The following is a 23920-nucleotide window of genomic DNA, read 5'->3' as shown; positions in this document are numbered from 1 at the left end:
CCATGTTGAGTTCGTCCCTCCCAAGGATCAAAGTCTTTTTCACACCAACTCTCTTTGTATTCTTCCACAAGTGCTCCTTTCTGTAAACAGCCCTGTAAATCTTGTCCTTATCTTGTCACATTTGCTGTGCATTCAGAGACAGAGGTCCAGTGTAAGGTTTGGTCTTCCAAGAGAGCTTGGTGTTTACTTTTCTTTCTCTGACTTCAAAGTGAGAGGATTTATGTGACAATCTTTGCTAGATACCGGGGTAGAAAAGGTGTTTTTTCTAGCACACAACATTTGAATGAATAGCTCCTTTATTTCAGCATAAGCCAGAATGAGGAACGCACAAATTGTAGGAAGCTGGCACTGTCTATGGTATACCCACTAGGTGGTTATTTTGTGCACAGAGTTTAGTGGTTCCCCAAAAGTGTACAGGGCTCAATGTAAAAAGTGTTCCATTAGTGGTAGTGTGGGCGAGCAGCCATTGGCCTAATACAGAGGAGTGTAAGTCATTTATTGCACTTTATTGACTAATAATGGGCACACCACTCAAACAGGAGATCCACACCAATTTTAGAAAAATGCACTTTGTTTATAGTTTAAGACCAAGATCTTCTCAATTAGGTACGTACTTTTTAAAATAAAAATACTTTCAAAAGTCATCACGTAAAATATTTTTTAAGCAGTTCAATGTTATCCTATGGGGAAAATAATGATGCGTGCATGGAGCCACTCAGCTTGCAGGATAGGTGAATTAGCTACAGGGGCCAAGCTTTCGGTGTTGGCACAAGCACGGGGGCCACAAAGCAGCACAAAACATACACTACCAGTGGCAGAGGGGGCCATCTGTGTAAGGTGCCCAGTGCTTTTCAGTGGAGTTTCTTCTTTTGACAGACAGGCGGCAGGCGTTGCACCGGAGGTTTCAAGAGGGAGACCAATGACAGCAGAAGTAAGTAGAGATGTAGGGGGTCGCAGGGTCACCGTCAGTTCAGCTCACCAAGGCCCAAAGTCTTTGGGTGCAGGGGTGCCTTTCGTCATCTGAGTCTTCTTACCGGTGCAGGTCGCAGTGGGAGGTGGGGGGGGCAGGGCCCTCTGCATTCAGGCTGCATGGTACCAAACGCTCCTGTGTACAGTGAAGCCATTATGGTGCTGTGGAACTCGAATTGTCGAGCTTCCAGCACATGTACTTGGTACAGCTTCAATGGCACTTAACATATTAAGGAATGGATCCTAATATTGTTGGAGTGTGTCTGCTCATGCAGATATGTCCTTACTTGGGGTATATAGTGCACCCTGTCTTAGGGTTGTGAGGCCTACTATGGGAAGGGAGACTTAGCTATACCTTCAGACAGTGCTGGCTAGCATGGCACCAAGGCAGGGTGCCATGTCGACTTTGTTGTTTTCTCCCTCAAAGGGCCATGCAAGTTGCAAGGGCAGTGGCATGGTCCAGGTGAAGGGGGGTCCCAGAGGACCCTCTTCATCTCCCAGCCGTAGATATCCAGGGTACCATTTACTAGGGACTTAAAGGGGGCTGAAGTACCAATTGTGGATATGTTTTGGGGAAGAAGCACTGGCACAGGGTACCTGGTTGCAGGGACCCTGTGCCCTGCAATTGAACTCACATCAAAACCAGGAAAAAAATGGGGGCTAACCATGCAATAAGAGACACTTTCTCACAAATGAGGCATGTTTTGTTAATTCTGAAGTGTAATGGAAACAAATAATTTGATCAAAACTAATCAATACACTAGATGATGCCCTTTCGACACATTTGGTTTGTGTGCTGTATAATTTTATTAGTAAAACTGGTTTCTGTCCCAATGTAATGGTCATTCCAATTGAAAATGTGTTGTCTATGCCACTCTCACCACTCCATTCTACACCTCTGCACCACTCTACACTAAACCACTACTCTCTGCTCTCCACCACTGTACTCTGCTACTCTACGCCACTGCACTCCACGACACTCTGCAACACTGCACTCCCTGCCACTCCACCCCATCGCGCTCTATGCCATCACACTGCACCATCCCACTCTGCACCATCCCACTCTGCACCACTGTACTCAACTATGCACCACTCTAATCTACGCCTCAGCATTCTAGGATGCTGCCTTGTACGTCACTGAATTCTATGCCACTGCACTGTTACTATACACTGCAACACTTTACGCCAATGCACTCTACAGCAGTACTCTTGCTCTACACCACTGCACTCTACACCACTTTTCTCAAAACCACTGTACTTTACGCCACTTTACTCTGTGCCAATGCACTCTACACCACCAAACTATATGCCACTCTTCTATGCACTACTGCAATCTATACCGATGCACTCTGTCACTCCACTTTACTCAGCATCACTCTAGTGCACGGCACTCTGCAGCACACCACTATATTCTACTCTGCAGCACTGTAGAGCAATGCACTCTGTGCCACTCTACTCTGCACTCAACACCAACACCACTCTACTCTGCACCACTCCATTCTGAACCACTACCCTCTACTATGCACCACTCTAATCAACGCCTCTGCATTCTCCGACGCTACTTTGTATGCCAATGTACTCTACACTGTGCCACTCTATTCTGCTGCATTCTATGCCATGCTACTCTGCACCACTCCACTTTGCACTCTACTATGCACCGTTCTTCATCCCTGCTATCTGTGCCACTCTACTCTGCACCTCTCCACTTTGAACCTCTGCACTTTACTATATCCCACTCGAATCTAAGCATTCTCCTTCTGTGTCAATGCACTCTACACCAGTCTACTCTGCATCACTCCACTCCACTGCATACTTTACGGCACTATATTCTACTATGCACCATTTTATGCCACTTTAATCTATGTCACTGCATTCTACGACGCTGCATTGTACACCACTAAATTCTATGCCGTTGCACTCAGTGCCATTGCTCTCTATGCCACTATATTCTGCAACACTATGCCAATGCACTCTACAGCAGCCCACTCTACTCTATGCCATTCCAATACATGACACTCTATGCCACAACACTCTGCTTCACTCTTTGCCATTCCACTCTCTCTAACGACGCCACTCTCCTCTACACCCCTAACTTATAGCCATGCTGAACACAGTAGCCAAGCTGGTGTACAGCATGGCTAAAACACAGTGGCAAAGACTATAGCTCTTGCATTGGCGAGACCTATTGAATTTACCAGTGCTTGTTTCCACGTATCGCTGTATCATCAGCTCTGATCCTGGGCCTCAGGATTCCAGATGGTTGTCATTATTATCTCTGCCACTCAGATTCCACACATGCATCAAAGCACTGCGGGGACTCAGTTGAGTGGGCTTTACAGCTCTCTTCCCTTTGTTCCTTTTAGCAGGAGCAGGTCTTTTTTCGCTGGGGCACAAAAGAACATTGGTGCGAGCTGTGCCAGGCAGGGTGTTTTAAACGTAAGGGAGGAGCTCGCTGGTCCACTTCTGTTTCAAATGGACTACAAATAACACCAGGCGCGGCTTCTGTAGGTAAAGAGCTCTTAGCCGATATTTGAAATACGCCGGCGGTTGTTTACATGGTTTCAGTTTGGAGTTAAACCAACGCTTTCCAGAAATACGAGGGAAAACTAGAAGTACAACCGTACTGAGAAAAAACAGGTCAAGAATATATGTTCAAGCATGTGCGAGATAGATCAGTGCCGATTTGTATATGTGCAATTTTAAAGCGAGTTCACAAATCGCATTATCAGCAAACCATCTTAAAGTTAAAAAACAGAGCTGCACGGTATACATAAGGATGCGGTGGGACGCAATGGACCAGTCCAAACTTTGTTTGAAGATGTTAGCAGTGCCTGGTTATCTGAATAAGGATTTATTCCCCCTTGACCCCTCAGATCTCTGCTCAAGATGTCAATGCTGTGCCGCCATAACATTGATTTTTCTGTTTCCTAGCACATGCTAATATAGACGTATTCGTTTGTTTATATTCACCCAATAGTAAGCATACATACAGTTTTAATGCAACCATTCCTTGTATGCCTACCATACCTTTAGTACATACTGTATAGTACAATAAGATGACATATACTATACAGTAACAGGCCATACCATACTATGCAGTGACCAGCCATACCACATCATCCTATTCAATAACCGGACACGCAATACCATACAATGATAAAGCCATACCATACAACATAACCAAAAGCAAGCATTTGTAATGCGATAGGTCTCACGTTTGCGAGAGTTTAAACTACTGGCACTGTAAACGACAATGCCTTTTATTTAGGTTTTAAAAACCAACACATAAATAAAAGGCATTGTCGTTTACAATGCCAATAGCTCAAACTCCCGCAAATATGCGACCTATTGCTTTTTTTCATTTATCAGTATGGTGCAGTCTTTTCTGGAGGAGACTTCGAAATGCATATCCTGTTCTCTGTTTGCACGGGGCTGGTGGTTAAGTGGGCGAAACTATTCTACACTGGCAAGTGTAGTGAGACCGCAATCACTCAAACCACTGAGGCCGCAATCACTCAACGCAGTGAGACTGCAGACACTCTTAACACAGTGAGGGGCAGGCCTTGGTGTCCTGAGGCGAGGCATCGATATATATAGGAGTCACTGCATAATAACATGCCAGCAAGCAGTCTTATCAACATTTGTAAGCGAGTTCAGTGGGTTAACGCGTCCGCAAGAGCTGCGCAGCTGACAGGCCACACATTGGAATCCCGGGAGGCGCAGACCTTCATTATACCAAGATCGATAAAATAAGTAGTAGGTTTTTGCAATAGGGCTTAGTCTAGGCAATACGCAAACAATTTCTACAATATCCAATAAGACCAAGCAGCGTAGAAACAGAGTGTTGAGTAAATAAAGTTCACACTAGTACAATTCTATCACGCATGAGGTAAGATATGACAGACTTCTGGACGAACGCTTGAAATCTACAAGTTAGGCAATGCCCTCATATCGTGCATTATTTTACACTGAGCACTATTATTCTCATGCTAGTCTCTCTGAAATACAGCATCGGATACAACCGAGAGTATCACGGATACATATTTTTCCGAGTCCTCATTTTTAACTGACATTGTTCTATTATCTTGCTTTTTTTGCTTTTATACTTTCGATTCAGTTATTTGGTTTTAATATCCCCTAGGGTTTTTGACCTATTGTAATATTTCCTTTGTTTGGGGTATTGGTAAATACTCACAAGCCCCGGCCTGATACAAGAGGTAGCCGGGAGGATATAGCTGGCCTTTTCTCAGATAGAGTTCGGGTTGGAACCAAATTTCCCAAGAAGCGAGTGGGACATTATTCAAACGGGAAGCTGACTGTGCCCATTTCTTTTCACCGAGCCTGTCTTTGCTGTGAAGGGACGCCTCGCCGGACCCGCTTCGCGGGTCCCGCAGCGCTGTTCATACCGCGCCAACACCACTGTGAAGGGGGTAGTTTACCTCGACCGGCAGGGCTGCAAGCACCGTCAGGGACTCCGAGGACCAGGAGTCCCTGCGCGCCCTAATTGAACCAGCTGGGCTGCTCTCCCTGCCGGCCCCGCCCGCCTGCCTGCAGTGTAAAAGGGCTGTTCCCAAGAAGCGAGTGGGACATTATTCAAACGGGAAGCTGACTGTGCCCATTTCTTTTCACCGAGCCTGTCTTTGCTGTGAAGGGACGCCTCGCCGGACCCGCTTCGCGGGTCCCGCAGCGCTGTTCATACCGCGCCAACACCACTGTGAAGGGGGTAGTTTACCTCGACCGGCAGGGCTGCGAGCACCGTCAGGGACTCCGAGGACCAGGAGTCCCTGCGCGCCCTAATTGAACCAGCTGGGCTGCTCTCCCTGCCGGCCCCGCCCACCTGCCTTTACAACCCCTGCTATTTAAAGGAAGCCAAGATCCCGCTGCGCGGGAGCGCGCGGGGCTAAGCCCGGGCAAAGGGCGGGCCCTCTGAGGCCAGAGCAGGCCGGGCTGGGCCCATCCTCTAACTTCTGTAGATTGGAGCTCTCTGCTACAGGTTAGTTAATGGCTATGCCATCCGATGAGGGGACACCTGGGAAGAAGGGAAAACTTCGCAATGGGTCATTGGACAAATATTTCCCCAAGGTTTTGACTGAGGGAGACAAGGAATTGACCATGGCTGAGCGAAGGGCTGAGCGGCGACGCTCAGTGGAAAGCATGAAAAATAGATCCTCTACTGACATTGTTCCCCTTTCTATGTCTCAGGAGGGGGACTCAACTGACATTGGGATGGAAACCGTTAGTCAAGAAGGTTTCCCTCTTCTGCTGCGTGACTGCACCCCCACCCCATGTATGATCCCCGATCCTATTGTAATTGATTCTCCCACTCATAATCCCTCTGATATTACTATTCCTTTGAAGCCTAGGAAAACGAAACCTAAACAACTAGTGGCAGCCCAGATACATGGCCCACCACCGAGTAAAAAAAGGAGGAAACTAAGGGTGGGGCTAGGCAAAGTAAAAATTCCCCACTCAGACTTTGGCAAAGGGCCTAAATTACCCACAACAGATGTAAGGGCATCGGTGGAGTTGCCAGCATCATTAACATCCAATGCACTAACACCAGAGGTTATTCCGCCCGATATGGTCCCAAACATAGTGGACTCTGATACTAACCGGGGGCCAACAACACCAAACAGACTGACCTCCCCTTCACTAATGGGGAATTTGGAATTTTTATTGAGGTCCCTGCTCTTAGCTATTACTGAGAGCATTAAGAAAGTCGAAATTAGACTGACACTAATAGAGTCTGCTATAAATAGTATGGTTACGTTAACCAAGGCCCAGGGGAGTGGGGGGGCTCAACCCAAATCTATCACTAGGGTCTCGACTAATCAGATTGTTAAAACCCCAGCTAAAACCCCTACTGCCCCACTTCAGTTGTGTAAACAGACGGCACAGCCTCATGGTAGGGATGTGCCTGGTAATCAAAAACCAAACCCCTTAAAAAACTCAAATATTTTAATAATAGGGTCAGAGGGTGACTCTCAAAGGGCAGCGCTAAAGGCACCTGTAGTAAATAATCGTGAGGGGCAGGGGGAAGGACGATACACTAGAGGCCCCGTAACTAAGGTCCCACAAGTGGAGATTCCCCCACAAGCTGTGCCCTATGTAGTAGTTTTGACCGGGGTGCCGCCATTAGCAGAAAATAAGAAGGAGGGTTATGCCCAACTGAAAAATAAAATAATTCATTGGTTGAGGTCATACAGGCCCATAGCCCCAAATGTGAATGGTGATATAGTTCATGTTAGGTGGATTACATGGTTGGGAAGCGGACGTAAAGACATTGAAGGGGATTTAGTGGTGGTCAATTTTAGAGATCCTCGGGCAGTAGATTACATTCTAAATTGGCCCAATGGAGGAGGGGGAAACTGCATCACACGTAGGGCTTTAACCTACTACCCGAGGTCGGTTTCGTACCCCCCCAACCACCGGGAAGAGTTCTATCCTCCGAGGCCCAATCCTCAATTTTTACATAGTAGCATCTATCCCTTATATGGCCAGTACTGCTCTCACCCCAATGGTCAGTTTGGCTGGACTACGATTCCACAGAGACATTACCCAAGCCACAATAGTGGGATGGAGCATTTACGACCCTTCACCCCTCTGGATACTTGTAATAGGTTCTCGCAGCTCTCTGGTATGGAGGACTGCGATTGATGCCCACAGTCTAAGGAGGAGGGTTGTGGTCAACAAGGTGTGGAACCCCCGCAAGTTGGGGAACTGACGACAAATGCCAGGAGGATACTCCAGTCGATCTTAATAAGATTAGTATCTGTTCGAACGTGGCTCCCCCTGAAGCCCTGGGTACGTTTAATACTGCTGACTGTATTGCACTCCCTAAGCAATCTAGTTGTGTGGGTAATATTTGTATGAATAATGTGGGTACTGGGGGGGGGGGGGAGGGTGTGCCCCCACCAGCCCCTAAGGGCCGGCAAGTAATACATCTGTTATCCTGGAATGTAGCAGGGTTAAAAAGGAAGATAGATATTCCTGAATGGCATGCATTCATCGAGAAGTTCGATGTCTGTCTGTTTCAGGAAACCTGGTGTTTGTTACCAATAGATAAACCCGGATATACTACTTTCTTTTCCCCAGCGATAAGTAGAGGGAAGGGCAGACCAGCAGGAGGTCTTCTTGTCTGGATAAGAATTGATCTGGACTGGGACATGGTTATCCATAACCCTCAGTGTAGTGATATACTGCACCTTTCATCCAGGGGCCATATTGAGGGGAATAGGCTTGATCTATTTAATGTGTATGCTAGAGGGGTTTCGGGGGATAACACCTCTACAATCATAATGAGCTTAGATTCTGCCTTAGCTAATTGCCCTCCTGCAGCTAAAATTATTGTGGGTGGGGATTTTAATTGTACGTATGAACCCCTCCTTGGAGATGACCCCCTAGGCACTGAGGAGGAAGACTGCAGGTGGTCTATCCCACTTTTGTTAGTACCACCCATTCGAAAATGGTCCGCAAGGGCAATCCAAATGAATGCCCTTACCAGGGAACACAAACTTAGAGCTCTTAATGGCAGGACCTTGTCTGATAAGACAGGTGCAATGACTTTTAATAGGCTTATGGGCCCGTCCAGAATAGATTACATCTTAATGGACGTTAGTATGTGGTCTGACCTTATCGATATGGAGGTGGTACCTACTTTGGATAGTGACCATAACCCTCTATGCAGTAAGTTTAAATGGGGTAAATGTAAAGAGAGGGGGGCGAGTGCGCTATTGAAAATAACTAAGGAGATTATCCCTTATGAAAATAATCGAAGATTGAAATGGGAAAAGGCTCATTTAAATGAAGACCAACTAGGGATCATTAAATCCTTCGTTGAAGAGCTGCATCGAGATTTGGAGGTAAGGGAACGGGAGGATGATAGTGCCCCGAGCCCTTCCTTCAGCCTCGATTCTGCTTATAAAGGCACGATAGATCAAGTGAGTCATTATTTTATTTCCAAAGGGAAAAATTGTAGACCGAACATCACACCGCCCATCTCTAGCAACCCGTGGTATTCGGCACAATGTAAGGGGAATAGGAAAAAATTGACAGCTGCCCTACTCACAAAGAATCCAATAATAGTTAGAGCGGCTAGGAAGGATTATTTGAGAGTAATAGCACTGGCTAAATGTGATTGGGAGGAGGAGCACTGGAAGGATATAACAGATGCTGTGAGCAAGAGGGATACGATGTTATTTTGGGATTTAATTAACAGAGCTAGACAGGGTAAATCCCAGCCTCTAGCAGCCCATATAACTAGCCAACAATGGTTTAATCACTTCTCAGCTCTATATGGTGGCAGTGAAGATATAACCTGTCCTATGGTGGTTAGCGGCGGGGGAGGGGAACCCCGCGGGGAGATTGAGTGTCTATTTACGGCCTCTGAAGTAGCAGTGGCTATTCGACATTTGACCCGAAAGAAGGCGGCCGGCCCGGACGGGATTCCTGGGGATCTCTTGATTGCAGAACCCTTGGCCTGGGCCAATCTTATAGCCACTATAATGAATTTGATAGCAAGGGGCCATCCTGTGCCAGATTCTTGGAAGGGTGCCGAGGTGGTCACTGTGTATAAGAAGGGGGCAAGAGATGACGCAGCCAACTACAGACCTATCAGTCTGATAGATATAATTCAGAAAGTGGTTGGCAGGGTAATTGTCTCAAGGGTAGGTGATTGGATGGAGGAGGAAAGTATTCTCTCTCATCTCCAGGCCGGATTCCGCCGGAGGGTGGGCACGATGGACCAGGTCTTTCGCTTATTTGGGATCTATTGGAAGACAGTTACCATCAAGAAGGGCAGCCTGTATATGGCCTTCATAGATCTCAAGACGGCCTTTGACCTGGTCCCTCGTGCTAAACTGTGGGAGATTTTGGAAAGCATGGGCTTCCCTGGTACACTTTTGAGACTAATTGTAAGGCTTCATGAGGGGACATATGCGAGGATCAGATGGGGTGCCCAGGGTCAATTGACAGATAGGGTACCCGTGAGGAGTGGAGTCCGACAGGGGTGTGTTATGGCTCCGACCCTCTTCTCCTTGTTTGTGAATGGAGTGGTGGACCACCTAAAAGGAGAAGAGACGGATGCTCCATCCCTGGCGGGGGAAAAGATTCAGACCCTACTTTTCGCCGATGACACCTTACTGATAGCTAAATCCCCGATAGGCCTGCAAAAACTTTTGCACCGATTTAGTTCATTTTGTATAGATAGAGGCCTAACCATCAATACTGCGAAAACTAAATTGATGGCCTTTTTGCCCTCCAAAAAATTTAAAAATAATTTTCTGCTTAATGGGGCCCCCCTGGAGTTGGTTGATGCATTCGACTACTTAGGGGTCCGGATAAATAGCCAAATGAATTGGAAGGATCACCTGGCTAAAATGTTATTGGGCCACAAAAGAGTAGCTGGGGTGACCCTGCGAGAGTACCGGGAATCAATTAGCAAACCAGTGTCACCGGTTATGGCCATTTATGAGGGTCAGATACTCCCGGCTGCATTATACGGCTCCGAATTATGGGGGTTCGATAATGTTACCGAGTTAACCTTAGCAGAAAATAAGTTTTTGAGAGATGTGGTGGCCCTCCCCGTTTCTACCCCGCTGATCCCCCTGCGGCTAGACCTCGGTAGACGAGCCCTAAAGGATATAGTGAGGCTGCGCCCACTGCTCTTTTGGGTTCGCTTAAGAAGGACTAAGGAGCTGGCCAAATATGCTGAAGGTTTGGACGACCTAATCTCGCTTGATATTGGTAACAAAATTGGATGGTTAAATAACTTGAGGCACTTAGTCTCACAATTGGGGTTGAGAGATGTATGGGAGACTCAATCCCCCCCGTCCAAATTAGTGATCAAGAAACTATATTGGGATTGGGTACAGGCCGATGCAACACGCAGCATGGTTGGAGGCTCACTCACGGAGCGCTTTCTTGAATTCAAGTGGGCTAGAAAATTGGAACCCCTCTTTGACATCATAACTAAGCCGCTAGATAGGGCCCTATATCTAAAATTAAGGTACGGGACCCTCCCGGTTCATGAATTTACTACAAGGTGGTCTAACTGTGGTGGCCCACCGCGATCATGTCCGGGGTGTGCGGCCCCTAAAGAGACTGTGGCCCACCTATTCTTTGCCTGCCCCGCGTATAAAGTGGCACGGAACATCTGGTTGAAACCAGTTTGTAGGGGCTTGGGGCTGAGATGCCATAGATCGGCCTTACGAGTGCTCTCTTCGGATTCATCATCTACTACACTGATTTGCGGGGTGGCAAAGTTTCTGAGTAGTGCCTGGCTTACACGCTCAAGAATTCTGAAAATGAACTCTAGGCCACCAATTGACCAGAGTAGAGATAACTGAAGGCCATCTACTTAAACGAATTGCTGTACCATTGTTTATGGCCCTTATCAACTGTATTGTCCTGTGCTCTGTTTATATTTTTATCATGGTCTTCCTTGTTGATAGTCATTATTTTTTAACTTGATGAAATGTTTTCTTAATCAAATGTATATTGTATTCTTTTATGGTGAGCAAGTTTTACCGAATAAAGATATTCACACAAATTTGTAATCTCCTCCTCGCCCTCTGTACTTGTCTGTGTGACACAAATTTGCAGGGAGGGGAGGGTGAAGTTTATCGCCACAAACAAACAACTGCAAACGTGGATGCCATCAGTCGGTTCAGAAACGGTTTAAACAAAATGTAGTTTGATCAATCGAAGAGCCTGGGGCACTGCTGCAGGCTGATCCTGCGCCGTAGTGGAGGGCGCTGCCGTTGGCCCAGAGGCCGGCCCAGGATCTGTAGAAGCGAGCGTTTTGCCGAGTTCACTAAGTGTTCGGTCCAGCTTCTCAGCTTTGAAATAAAAATATTTGCAATGCAATAGGTCTCGCATTTAAATGCGAGACCTGTGGCATTGGAAAAAGGCACCCCATTGCCCCAGCTGCTTGAAAAGAAAAGGCGTACTAAATGGACACAAAGTATGTCGTGCCTCTAGTGAGAGAAACTCAGTAAAGAAAATAGTGCTTACAACTTTAAGAACAGGTACCCTGTAACAACCGAAGTAAAAGGGCCAGCCCCCATGGGAGGTTATAAATGGACACAAGGCGGTACTAAGGAGGGACTAACAAGCCTATTTACGACTCAGAAGCCAGCATTTAAGAAGGACACTGACACAAGCTAATGACAAACATGGGTGGAGAGTGGGCGGGGCTTCCGCTGCATACCCTAATACCGCATGCCTCGCAGAGCGTGCAGCGCATGTGCGCTGCTGCTAGGCTCGATCTAATAACATTGACGTAGCAATACACCTTGGATAGGCGAAACCGATACTTGTTAATAGGGCTAGCTAGAGAAAGAACCATAGAACGTAATGGAAAATCACCTCTTCTCCTCAAGAGCTTGTTCACCTGTATCTAGAAGGCATGCAACACTTCATATGGCTAATGGTGTTGATTGTTGGTGTGACTTGTTTAACCCAGGTATTGATCCTCGTTTCTTTCTCTACCCAGATAGGGGACGACTGCCTCACAGATCTTCAGTTAATCAGTGCTATCCTGATGCATATTGATGAACATGGGGAGCCAGGTGAGTGTTTTGTTTGTCCTCCACATTTCTCATTTTGGTTTAAGGCTGGCAACTGCCTGGTTCCTTTCCTTTCACAGATTCAGCATAAAATAGCTTATCTTCCTTTTTAATTTTCTTTCTATTCCTCCAATTAAATGCAAGGACTCTTTCTGTTCTTCTCCATTTGCAGTTTTGATTGTATTTCCCAGCTTAGCCTCTTCGACACGGTGCAGCATAATTTGTTCGGACGGCCCCCGGCGTCCGACGCACACGCCTACCATGACGTTGGACGGTCCCCAGCCAGCGGATGCATCGAAGAGGCTAATAGCGTTACACACTGTATATTGCCCTTAGCAGAAAAATATTCTGACACAGATTGCTTAATTTTACATGTTCTTGGTGGTTTTCATCCCCTTTTAATGGTCTCTTTGTGTTCTGCAGGTGGCATCCTTTGCTTCCTGCCTGGCTGGCAGGATATCCGAGGCATGCAGCAGCTTTTAGAGGAGCAGTTGGCATTTCACGGAAACAAGTACCTCATATTGCCAGGTATGCCTTTCATTTGACAAGCATCTGAGCTATGAAAGATTATTTAGGGTGGTTGAGGAATGTTATCTTCACCCACACTTTTGTATTGCAACTGTTACAGGGATTGTGCTCTTATAACAGAACTATGTTAAGAACAATAGAACTTCGGTATGTAGGGACTGAGTCACCATACCACCTCAGCATCTATGGGTCTGCGTCTGTCTAGTTATATTGCCTCACTTGCCCTCCTAGCCTTACCAGAGAAAAAAATGAATTGGCACCCCAGAACGAAACACACTCGACCCTATCAGGGATCGCGGTGACGGCACACCCTTTCGTTCGTACATGTCCACAATAAGATAACCTGGAGACATGAATGCAGTTTAGAATATTTAATTAAACTATGGTGCTCTGAAATGCAGTATACGTGCCACAATTCGAAAACAAATACACACTAAAAATACTGTTAGCATGGTCAAAATCCATACATCATGAAAAGGCCTGTCATTTTATAGGACAGAGTAACCTAAGTACCTAGTAACCTAGTAACCTAATGAAGCTAAACGATTATATATCAAAGATCTCTTTGATTACTGGCAGACCCTGTAACTGCATTCACAGATGGATGTTCTACTTCTCAGCAGACGTGCTTGTGCCTCAGAACTCTTAATTCCATGTGGGTTTTTTGCTCATGTGCCCATCTATATGATGGGACATGTGTACACATAAACCACAGCTGCATTCTTGTGGTATGTCTAGGTGCTAGTGCCTGGCCAGAAAGAATAACAAGAGACATTGTTATTTGACCTGGTCTATGGTGTTCAGACTAAAGCATAGGAAAAGAACAGAAAACGAAAACATATACAGGTTCCGTGTGAAAATAAATTGTGGCACATAAGCAAAACGTGTTTATGTGGTAATGTGTGCAAAGGAAATGAGACCTACAACGTACACAGTTAGGCTAACTTTGGTAAACCTACAGTGGGCCATGCAGGAAACACACAACATACCAGATCAGTTGTGTTTTCCACCTTTCCAAGGCATTTTACAAGAATTGGCCTAACATTTAGAATACCATAATTTGGGGTTTGAGGAACTTTGCGGCAGTTAAATAACATTACTGACTTCAGCCATGAATCATTTATACATTCATTCTACTGAGAAGTTCACTTTAGAGCATTATCAGGATCCAGGAAAATGGCCCTTTTGGAGCTGGGAACGGTAACTCCCAGTTTATTGATTCCAGGAAAGATATTGGAGCTGCAGGAAATCTCTAACAGGAAACTATCTTCCTTATTGCTTCTCTGCCTCACTGAGTTTCACCTGGATCCTGAACTATGAATGCCTTACTCCTATGTTTGCCTTACTCTCAAGCTCCCTCAGAGATTTGTAAGTTCTCTTGTCCGATATAAAGAAACCATCAACATCATAGTGCCGCTGTACAGTGTACTCAAATAAGGACATTGACGGGCAGGTACCCAATATCACAAATGCAATCCTATAATAAGTGGCATGCCATAATGCTGCGTATAAACGGCTTTATAACTGAAATTGCCTCTAAAGTAACTGATGAGTTTAGGTACTGAATATGTCATCATACGTGCACTGTGTCCCTCGGACAAAATGTTTAATTATTCTGCCCAGTGACTGATTATTGCATTCAGCCACTTACCTACCCACTTACCTATCCACAATAAAACAGGTGCACAAGCTCCACAAGAATATAGATGGTAAATAAAAAGTATAAAAGTAGTAAAAAAAAAAAAGTAATATGTAGTCATCTAATCTTGGCAGGCATATGATTGCAATACACAAATGAAGCAATAATGGAAGCAGGTGGAGATCTTGCAATATTGTTGTACTTAGTGTATTGTCATTTTCAAGTTTCAGCTTGACGGCCGTGTTTAAAAGCAATGTGTTGGCCATTTTTAAGCAGTAAGAGTGGGGAGGAAAGGCAATCTCAGGTGGCAGCATTCTCTGCTCTTTCAATGCTGTGGACGCAGCCTCTAGAGCCATTAATGCTAGTATCCTCCCCAGAACAACACACCTGTCTTCTCATCTCTGGGTTCAAACCAGAGGTCCAGGAACATCTCCTTAACCTCCCATTCCACAGAGAGCATCTCGTTGACTACAAGGTTAACAAGAGGCTCGAATAGATTATTAACAAGCATTTGCAATGCAATAGGTCTCGCATTATGAAAGTTTGAGCTATTGGTCTTGTAAATGACAATTTTTTTATTTATGTGTTGGTTTTGAAAATAGCTAAATTAATAGCTTTGTCATTTACAATGCCAATAGTTATAACTTTCGCAAATGTGACACCTATAGCATTTGTAATGCAACATGTTTTGTATTTACGGGACTTAGATGTATTGATATTACAAATAACAATGGCTTTTAATTTTTCAGCTGAGTGATGCTGTGGTGGCGCTGAGTGATGCTGTGGTGGCGCTGAGTGATGCTGTGGTGGCGCTGAGTGATGCTGTGGTGGCGCTGAGTGATGCTGTGGTGGCGCTGAGTGATGCTGTGGTGGCGCTGAGTGATGCTGTGGTGGCGCTGAGTGATGCTGTGGTGGCGCTGAGTGATGCTGTGGTGGCGCTGAGTGATGCTGTGGTGGCGCTGAGTGATGCTGTGGTGGCGCTGAGTGGTGCTGTGGTGCTGCAGAGTGTTGCTGTGGTGGTGCTGAGTGATGCTGTGGTGGTGCTGAGTGATGCTGTGGTGGTGCTGAGTGGTGCTGTGGTGGTGCTGAGTGATAATGTGGTGGTGCTGAGTGGTGCTGTGGTGGTGCTGAGTGGGGCTGTGGTGGTGCTGAGTGGTTCTGAGTGATTCTGTGGTGCTGCAGAGTGATACTGTGGTGCTGCAGAGTGATGCTGTGGTGCTGCAGAGTGATGCTGTGGTGCTGCAGAGTGATGCTGTGGTGCTGCAGAGTGATGCTGTGGTGCTGCAGAGTGATGCTGTGGTGCTGCAGAGTGATGCTGTGGTGGTGCTGAGTGGTACTGTGGTGGTGCTGAGTGATAATCTGGTGGTGCTGAGTGGTGGTGCTGAGTGATGCTGTGGTGGTGCTGAGTGATGTGGTGGTGCTGAGTGGTGCTGTAGTGCTGCAGAGGGATGCTGTGGTGCTGCAGAGTGATGCTGTGGTGTTGCAGAGTGATGCTGTGGTGTTGCAGAGTGATGCTGTGGTGTTGCAGAGTGATGCTGTGGTGTTGCAGAGTGATGCTGTGGTGCTGCAGAGTGATGCTGTGGTGCTGCAGAGTGATGCTGTGGTGCTGCAGAGTGATGCTGTGGTGCTGCAGAGTGATGCTGTGGTGCTGCAGAGTGATGCTGTGGTGCTGCAGAGTGATGCTGTGGTGCTGCAGAGTGATGCTGTGGTGCTGCAGAGTGATGCTGTGGTGCTGCAGAGTGATGCTGTGGTGCTACAGAGTGATGCTGTGGTGCTGCAGAGTGATGCTGTGGTGCTGCAGAGTGATGCTGTGGTGCTGCAGAGTGATGCTGTGGTGCTGCAGAGTGATGCTGTGGTGCTGCAGAGTGATGCTGTGGTGGTGCTGAGTGGTAGTGTGGTGGTGCTGAGTGATAATCTGGTGGTGCTGAGTGGTGCTGTGGTGCTGAGTGGTGGTGTGGTGGTGCTGAGTGGTGGTGTGGTGGTGCTGAGTGGTAATGTGGTGGTGCTGAGTGGTAATGTGGTGGTGCTGTGGTGGTGCCGAGTGGTGCTGTGGTGGTGCTGAGTGGTGCTGTTTTATTGTGTTTTGCTATGCTATGCTTTGTTATTCTATGCTATGTTTCGTTATGCTATGTTTTGTTGTGTTTTGTTAAGCTATGCTTTGTTATGCTAGGTTTTGTTTTGTTATGCTATGTTATGTTTTGTTATGCAATGCTGTTTTGTTATGCCATGCTATGTTTTTGTGTTTTGTCAGGGCAGGGTGTGAGTGGGCAGGGTGTGAGTGGGCAGGGTGTGAGTGGGCAGGGTGTGAGTGGGCAGGGTGTGAGTGGGCAGGGTGTGAGTGGGCAGGGTGTGAGGGGGCAGTGTGTCTGGGGGCAGTGTAATGAGTGTGTAAGGGTGTGTGAGGGTGCGGGGTGTGTGAGGGTACAGTGTGTATGTGGCCTAAACTAGTGTGAGGGTGCGGGGTGGGAGGGCGCAGTTTAATGAGAGAGCAATATACTTATATACTGGATATAAGAAACAGGGAACCTAATTATAATGTAGAAAGCAAAATATATCAACAGACACAGCATTAACTGTAAAGTTCCTCACAATTTCTGAAAAACTCGATTAGCGCCAATGCGTTTTGAGACCGCACCGTTCACGTGAGGTTTGTTGATTGTTAAAAAAGTAAACAGCATTCAAATTTAAATGGCACAGACTGACATTGTCCAAATAAAAACAGGATTACTGCTGAAACGTTTTGGAAACGCATTGTTCATGTGAGGTTTGTGTCTTGATATTTAAGTAACTAGTCACACCTAGGAAACTTGGCAACTATGTTGTTGAATGTTTGCGTGGCAATTCTTGGTGTTTCTTGTAGTTAGGGGTATTATAAGGAACAAACACGCGTCATATCAGAACTGTTATGTTTCGGTCAACAGTATTACACATGTTTAACATACCCTTTACAACCATAGGCCCAAAAGTCCCACTGTGCTCACTGCTGTTGGCCGAAAAACCTGATTCTGCTCAGAGTCACACAATGACTCACTGCCAGTGGTGAGCTATACTGTTCTGGTCTTAGCGAAAAACTAAAATCAAGGCTGTGCCAAGCTTGTTGGCTCTAAATATGCACAAAAAATATGGTGCACATGGGGGGGAGGCAGAGAATGTATGCAGAACTCTCGAATTCCCATGCAGTCCAGGTTATTGCTTTGCATTCTGGGACCTGTAGTTTGGTGTATCCCATTATAAAATCACAAACTCGGAATCTTAGGAGCTCTGTGGCTGCTGTTTTGTTTTCAAGATAAAATTGCATGCAAGTGCCCCCTAGGGAGTTAGCGCAATTGTCCAACCACCTACAGCTGTATTTCTGCCTGTCTGCAATCTTGTAGGAATTTTGTTAGGCTGAACTGTTGGTTCCGACAAAGAATACAGCGTTCTTTTTTTATTAATCAATGTATTATTGTTTAAGCGCTTTGGGGGCATGGAAAGGCTCCTTACAGTTCTAAGCCGGTTTGGGGTTGCTTCATAATGGCGGGTTACTTTGTGTCTTCTCGTGATTGCTTTAGAATGTATTCAGTTTCAATGGACTCGGTGCAAAGGTGCACCTTGTGTGTCATGCATGAACCCAATTAAGAGAATTACGCTTAATGGCTTCTCTGGCCTCGCTGGCTAGAGACTGTCTACCCTAAATGTCTGCCTGGATGCTGAACAGCTGGCGAGGAATCAGCCCAGACAAAACCAAGGCGCTGCTGAAGGAGGCAGTGAGTAAACAAACAAGCATTGTCAAAGTCAAACGCTCTGACTTCTTATACGTAAACATGCTCAAGCTTAAAGAGGCGCTCTCAAGTTTCCTAAATCTACCAGTGCACAGCTGATCCCACCTAGGGGAACATTTACTAACAAGCAGAGGTGACGAGAAGGGCGGGGGGGATAAGGGAGGGAAAGTGCACTGTAAACATGCTCAAGCTTAGAGGTGACGAGAAGGGCGGGGGGATAAGGGAGGGGGGGGAGTGCACATCAACATTCTCAAGCTTAAAGAAGAGCTCTCAAGTTTCCTGAATCTGAAGCGCCTGGGAGTATTTTCACAGCACGTGTGCACCGAGGAGCAGCACACAATGCCTGGATGTGTAGGGAGGGAGCAGCAAGCCGTGTGTTCTTTGGCAAGCTTGTTTTTTTAAATAAAGTTAAAACCGGTTGGGCAAATCTGACAGAGCAGGCAGGGGCAGGGGCTGGGACTCCGGCTCACCCACTGATTCCCTTACGGAAACACAAGCTGAGCTGTTTATCCCTTTCTTACAGCTATGTGTGCGTTGAGGATGGGTGGTGGGTGTTTGCATGTCGAGTGCCCCGAAAAACAACAAGCTTTTGGCATTGCTGTGGGGGGGCGGGGCGGGAGCGCATTGGCAGGGGAGCAGCAGCCTTTGATGTGCGAGTGGGAGGGGACACCATATGGGGTAAGATTAAGAAGTGAGCTCAAGCGCGCGCTGGGGCAGCGTCGCGCTTGAGTAACTCACATGCATTGGGGACAATCCTCGCTGGTTTCAAGAGCTGTTTTGCCCACTATAATCTCGCAGAACAACGCATTGGGGACAATCCTCGCTGGTTTCAAGAGCTGTTTTGCCCACTATAATCTCGCAGAACAACGCATGCGCGTTGGTTCAGCGAGACCTAAAAAGGACATGGAGATTGTGAATTCCATGGGTGACCATCAAACCTCCTCGTTCAGAGGTTCCTCTCAGAAGCAACAGCCCTTGGGGGAGGTAAATCCACCTCGCAGACCAGCCACAATCGTATGTAAGACAGCAGCAGGCACTGGGCAGTGGTGCTTATAGTGGCAACAAGAGGTAATTGCTCCAGTAAAAGAGCTTCCACCTCAAAGCAGAGACATGCGCCCACTCACCTTTCCATATAACACCTCAGCTGTCGGGGGAAGACTACATGACTTTCTTTTTCGCTGGAAGGAAATCCCTTCAGGCCAGTGAGTGTTAGCGGTAGTTTGCCACAGTTACTGCAAAGAACTTCAGAACCCAAATGTCCCACCCTGCAGACACGGCCAGCAGAGTTCATCTTCGCCTTCTCGAAGAAGAGGTTCAAGAGCTCCCCTAGAAGGGTGAAAAACTGTGAGTCACTTCACACCAACAGGGGAGGAGAGTTTACTCCTTGAACTTTCTAATTTCCAAAAAGGATGGTTCCCTCAGGCCCATCTTAGATTGCATGCCTCACAATAAATGCATCTTATTGTGACATTTCCATATGACTACCTTTTAGGATGTCATCCCTTTGGTCTAACAAGCAAATTACATAACTGCGCTCGACCTCAAGGACACCTCATTTCATATACTCATCCACTCCTCACACTGTGAGTGTCTTCAATTTGTAGTGGACATCATCACCAATTTTGAGTACTGTCTTTCCTGGGTCACTACGGATCCAGGGGTGTTCACCAAGTGCTTACCAGTGAGGGCTGCCCCGCTGTAACTGTGGGGCAATCGAATCTTCCCTATCACAATGATTGGCTGATCAAGAGAAGTGTCAAGCAGCAATGCCTTGCCCACACGTAGGCTGCTAGCTTCCAACTTCGCAGTCTGGGATGCAGCATAAACGCCACAAAATACCCCTTCAAACCTACACAGATTCAAGCTTTCTTAAGGTCCCTGCTTAACGCAGTCACAGGGAAAGCCTACTGTGATTAATAAAGAGTGCTGGTCATTGTCACTGGGAATATTTTGCTTTGGTAAAGGCCAGCACTCACCACTGTCTGCATTGGTGGCAAAACAACAATCTGGTGCAGGCCAGGCATTTCTCAGATCCCATTCTGCAAGTGACAGTCGCCACAGATGCCTCACTCGCAGGCTGGGCGGCAAACATCAACAACATGACTGTTCAGGGAATGTGGCCCCCTCAGTGCAAGGGCTGCTGCATCAAATACCTGGCATTGCTTGCCTTGCAACTAGCTCTTAAAGCTTTCTTCCAGCTCATTGTTATGTTATGTTATTTTTACTTATACCGCGCACAGCTGCCTCAGCGAAGGGGCGTCCTGGCGCTTTGACAAGGCAAACACAACACAACACCAAAGAGAATCAAGAAGGCCATAGGACCCAGCATGAAAGCTAAACAAATAAAATGGTCTTGATGGCCCGTCTAAACTGAAGAAGGTCATCAATAGCCCGGATATGCGGGGAAGGGAATTCCACCAATTTGCCGCTAGCACTCGAAATGAGCGGCCACCAGCTCTGCTTTGTCTGAAACGCGGAACCACTGCCAGATTCTGACCCAAGGATCTGAGGGTTCGCGGAGGAACATACGGTATCAGCAGATTCTCCAAAATTCAAGCGAAGATAGTCCTCCTGAGGACAGACAGCTCTACTGCCAAGTACTCCCTACAGCAAGAAGGGGGGACAATCTCCCCAGCTCTCTACATTAGCACAGTGGATTTGGCATTGGGTGAGCGTCTGACATAAAGTCTGGTGGAATACCTTTCTGTGGTGGAAAATGACTTTGCTAACTTGCTCAGCAGGACACATCAACAAATTCACGAGTGGGAACTCCCACCTGCAGAGCCTACAAAGGTATTTCATGTGCTGGGGTACCCCACAAGTAGACATGTTGGCCACCCCTGAAAATGCAAAACGGCCAAACTTCGTCCCCAGATACTCAAACCTGCGGGCCATGGACAATGCACTGTAGATGATTTGGTCAGGAGTCTTCGCCTATGCTTTTCCGCATCTCCCACTTTTCTCGTAGATGAGAAGAAAAATGAAAATAGCGTCTCGGACTCTAATCTTGGTGGCTCCCACTTGACCAGACAACCATGCTTCTGGAGACGTCCATGAGCCTCGCCAAGAAGTTACTGATCTAGCGGGTTCTTCTCACCCTGAGCCAAGGCCAGATGAGACAGCCGAACTCTAGGCAGTTCAGCTAAACGATCTGACACCGGAGGTCTTAGAATTTGGGTGTTAAAACCTTCTGCAGTAATGTATGATCATTGTACGAGCATCATTGAGACCCCACAATAAGGTCCTGTTAAGCCACTAAGTGGGAGAGCTTTGTCCACTACTGCATCACCAAGCTCCTAGAAACTTGCAAGCCATTTGCCTAGGATCTGCTATCTCCTACATCTTCCGAAGTCAAGCCTTGCATATACATCTATATGCATACATTTAGCTTTTGATTCAGTTAGAATCTGATAGGGATTTCTAACCACATATTTCCTCCCTTAGAATAATCCTCAGATGCCAGACTGGATTTCAAAACTTTTTGTTCAGTACCTCTGCGCGCCAGTAGGTAGCGTAGTTCAACCCCCACTTGGAGTCATCTGTCCATGAAGTGATGTGGACAGTGCCTCTATAGGCTCCACCCCAGCGTGCTGACATCGGTTATTTTCTTTCCACACCAGTCAGTGCAGATCTGGGGAGAGCTACCTTCAGTCATTTTTTTAATGTCTTTTTTTGACTTTTTGTTGAGACTCTTCTCTCAGTAGTGTGTCAGGATGTCCCCATAGAAACCGGTGAGGTTTAAGCCCCGTGGTTCCTGTCACAGACAGATGTCTTTGACAGACCCTTATATGGTTTCTCTTTGTTGCTTGGAGCTGGACCCAAAGTCCAAGACTTCTGAGAACTCCCGCGCCATGAACTCCAATGCATTGAGGGAGTGCTACTTGAAGCTTCTTGTCCCAGGACTCCACGACGCTCCAGGTCCTGGTTGCGAGGAAGGTCCCAGGACCGTTCACAAAGTAGTTCCAGGCGCTTGTCATCACACTCTAAGTTATTGGGTAAGTTAGGGAGGCAACGCTAAGGCCTTCGTGGATTTTTCCTCTATGTGGTTTGATTTCTGAGCAGACTGAAAGCCATGCGTTCAGATCAGGCTTGGTCTACTGCATCTGCCTGTGCTCCGATGCCTATTCTTTGCATACAAATGCGTGTTGGACATATGTCTGACCCTTCCATTGGATGCGCCACCGGACGTTAATGTACTACTGGACCCCTTAAAGGCCCACGTGTTAGTGTCTTCAGCATATTCCTATGTTGATGACTGCATTCTTAGAGCCTCCACAGGATGCTTCAGCTCCTGTCGCAACAGACACCAGCTCTACAACTAGCACACAGTTTTGAAGTGTTACCTCTGCGAATGCTGCGGGAACTGAAGATGATCACCTTTGCTCCATTGACCTGATGCAAGAGGTGTTGCGGGGACCGTTGCCTGCAAATGCAAGCAACAAAGATGTTGCGTCTCCCACACAGGATACAAACATTTGCACTCCGTGTGATGGGAACAATTCTGCCTTTTTCCAAAACCAACCAAATTGGAATTCGAAAACATTGTTTTGTTTTTTTGTTCTCCTGCTCTCACTGGGCACCATGGCTTTCAGTGTGCTCAGTTGGTCTAACAGTATATTAACTATTTGGAGGACTTGGAGAGCTTTTTTAACTTTTGCATTGTTTTTTACATATACCATGTTTTACACTCTTTTTTTATAATGATGTTTTTATGCTTTTTGTGACAGGCATATTTCAGCATTAATTAATTTTATCGTCCTTCTGCATAACAGCTCTGGCGCTGACCTTTTACCTAGTTATGTGTCTTCTAAATGTGTGGTTTTCTTCGAAACCCAACCTCATTTATTATACATGAGGATTCTTAGTATCATATCTTGATCCCCTGCCCAGGCCGTACACAGCAGGATTACTATTTTCTGTATAATAACTCTACAAAATTCACTGCTATCATCCTCCTTAGATGACAGGCCCACAGTACCATTACACAGCTAGGTAGAACCCCATAGGGCATCTTTTTGGGTATTAAGGAACCACATCTTCGCTGGGTAACCAGGGGAGAAGCTTCCATGCTGACAGAAGACGCTAAAGTCCCTGCACCCAGAAACTCCAGCATGCAGTTGTCTGACATTGTAGTGTAATTGCATTTATATGGAGGTTACTACCCCTAACGAGGCGTCAAAGTGGTCTTTCGGTGAGTAGCACACTACTCTGGAACCCATAAAGGATTAGTGGTGAATTAGTATAGTGAAAATATAAAAGTAATTTGAGTGGTGGATATGTTAGTTATTTAGATTGAGAAGGATAATGAAAGGATAGAAGAGGTAAAAAGGTTTGCATTTGTATAGCGCTTGCTACACCTGATGAGGTGTTAAAGTGCTTTTTCGGCGAGAACCTATAAAGAATTAGTATAGTGAAATATGAAATTAATTTGAGTGGTGGACATGTTAGTCTGTTAT

General features: G+C 46.5%; 1 protein-coding gene across 1 annotated transcript in view; it reads left to right on the top strand.

Moving 5' to 3' along the window:
- DHX30 (DExH-box helicase 30) overlaps window positions 1–23920 on the top strand; it is a 658531-nt gene that overhangs the window by 393553 nt on the left and 241058 nt on the right. Inside the window, exons 9-10 of the mRNA XM_078662529.1 lie at window positions 12464–12539; window positions 12960–13064. Of these exons, the coding sequence (XP_078518655.1) occupies window positions 12464–12539; window positions 12960–13064 (181 nt within the window). The remainder of the gene's footprint in view (window positions 1–12463; window positions 12540–12959; window positions 13065–23920) is intronic.

The sequence above is a fragment of the Lissotriton helveticus genome, chromosome 10 (assembly GCF_964261635.1).
Source record: "Lissotriton helveticus chromosome 10, aLisHel1.1, whole genome shotgun sequence".
Taxonomy (NCBI): domain Eukaryota; kingdom Metazoa; phylum Chordata; class Amphibia; order Caudata; family Salamandridae; genus Lissotriton; species Lissotriton helveticus.
This window is presented reverse-complemented; position numbering and strand designations above follow the sequence as displayed.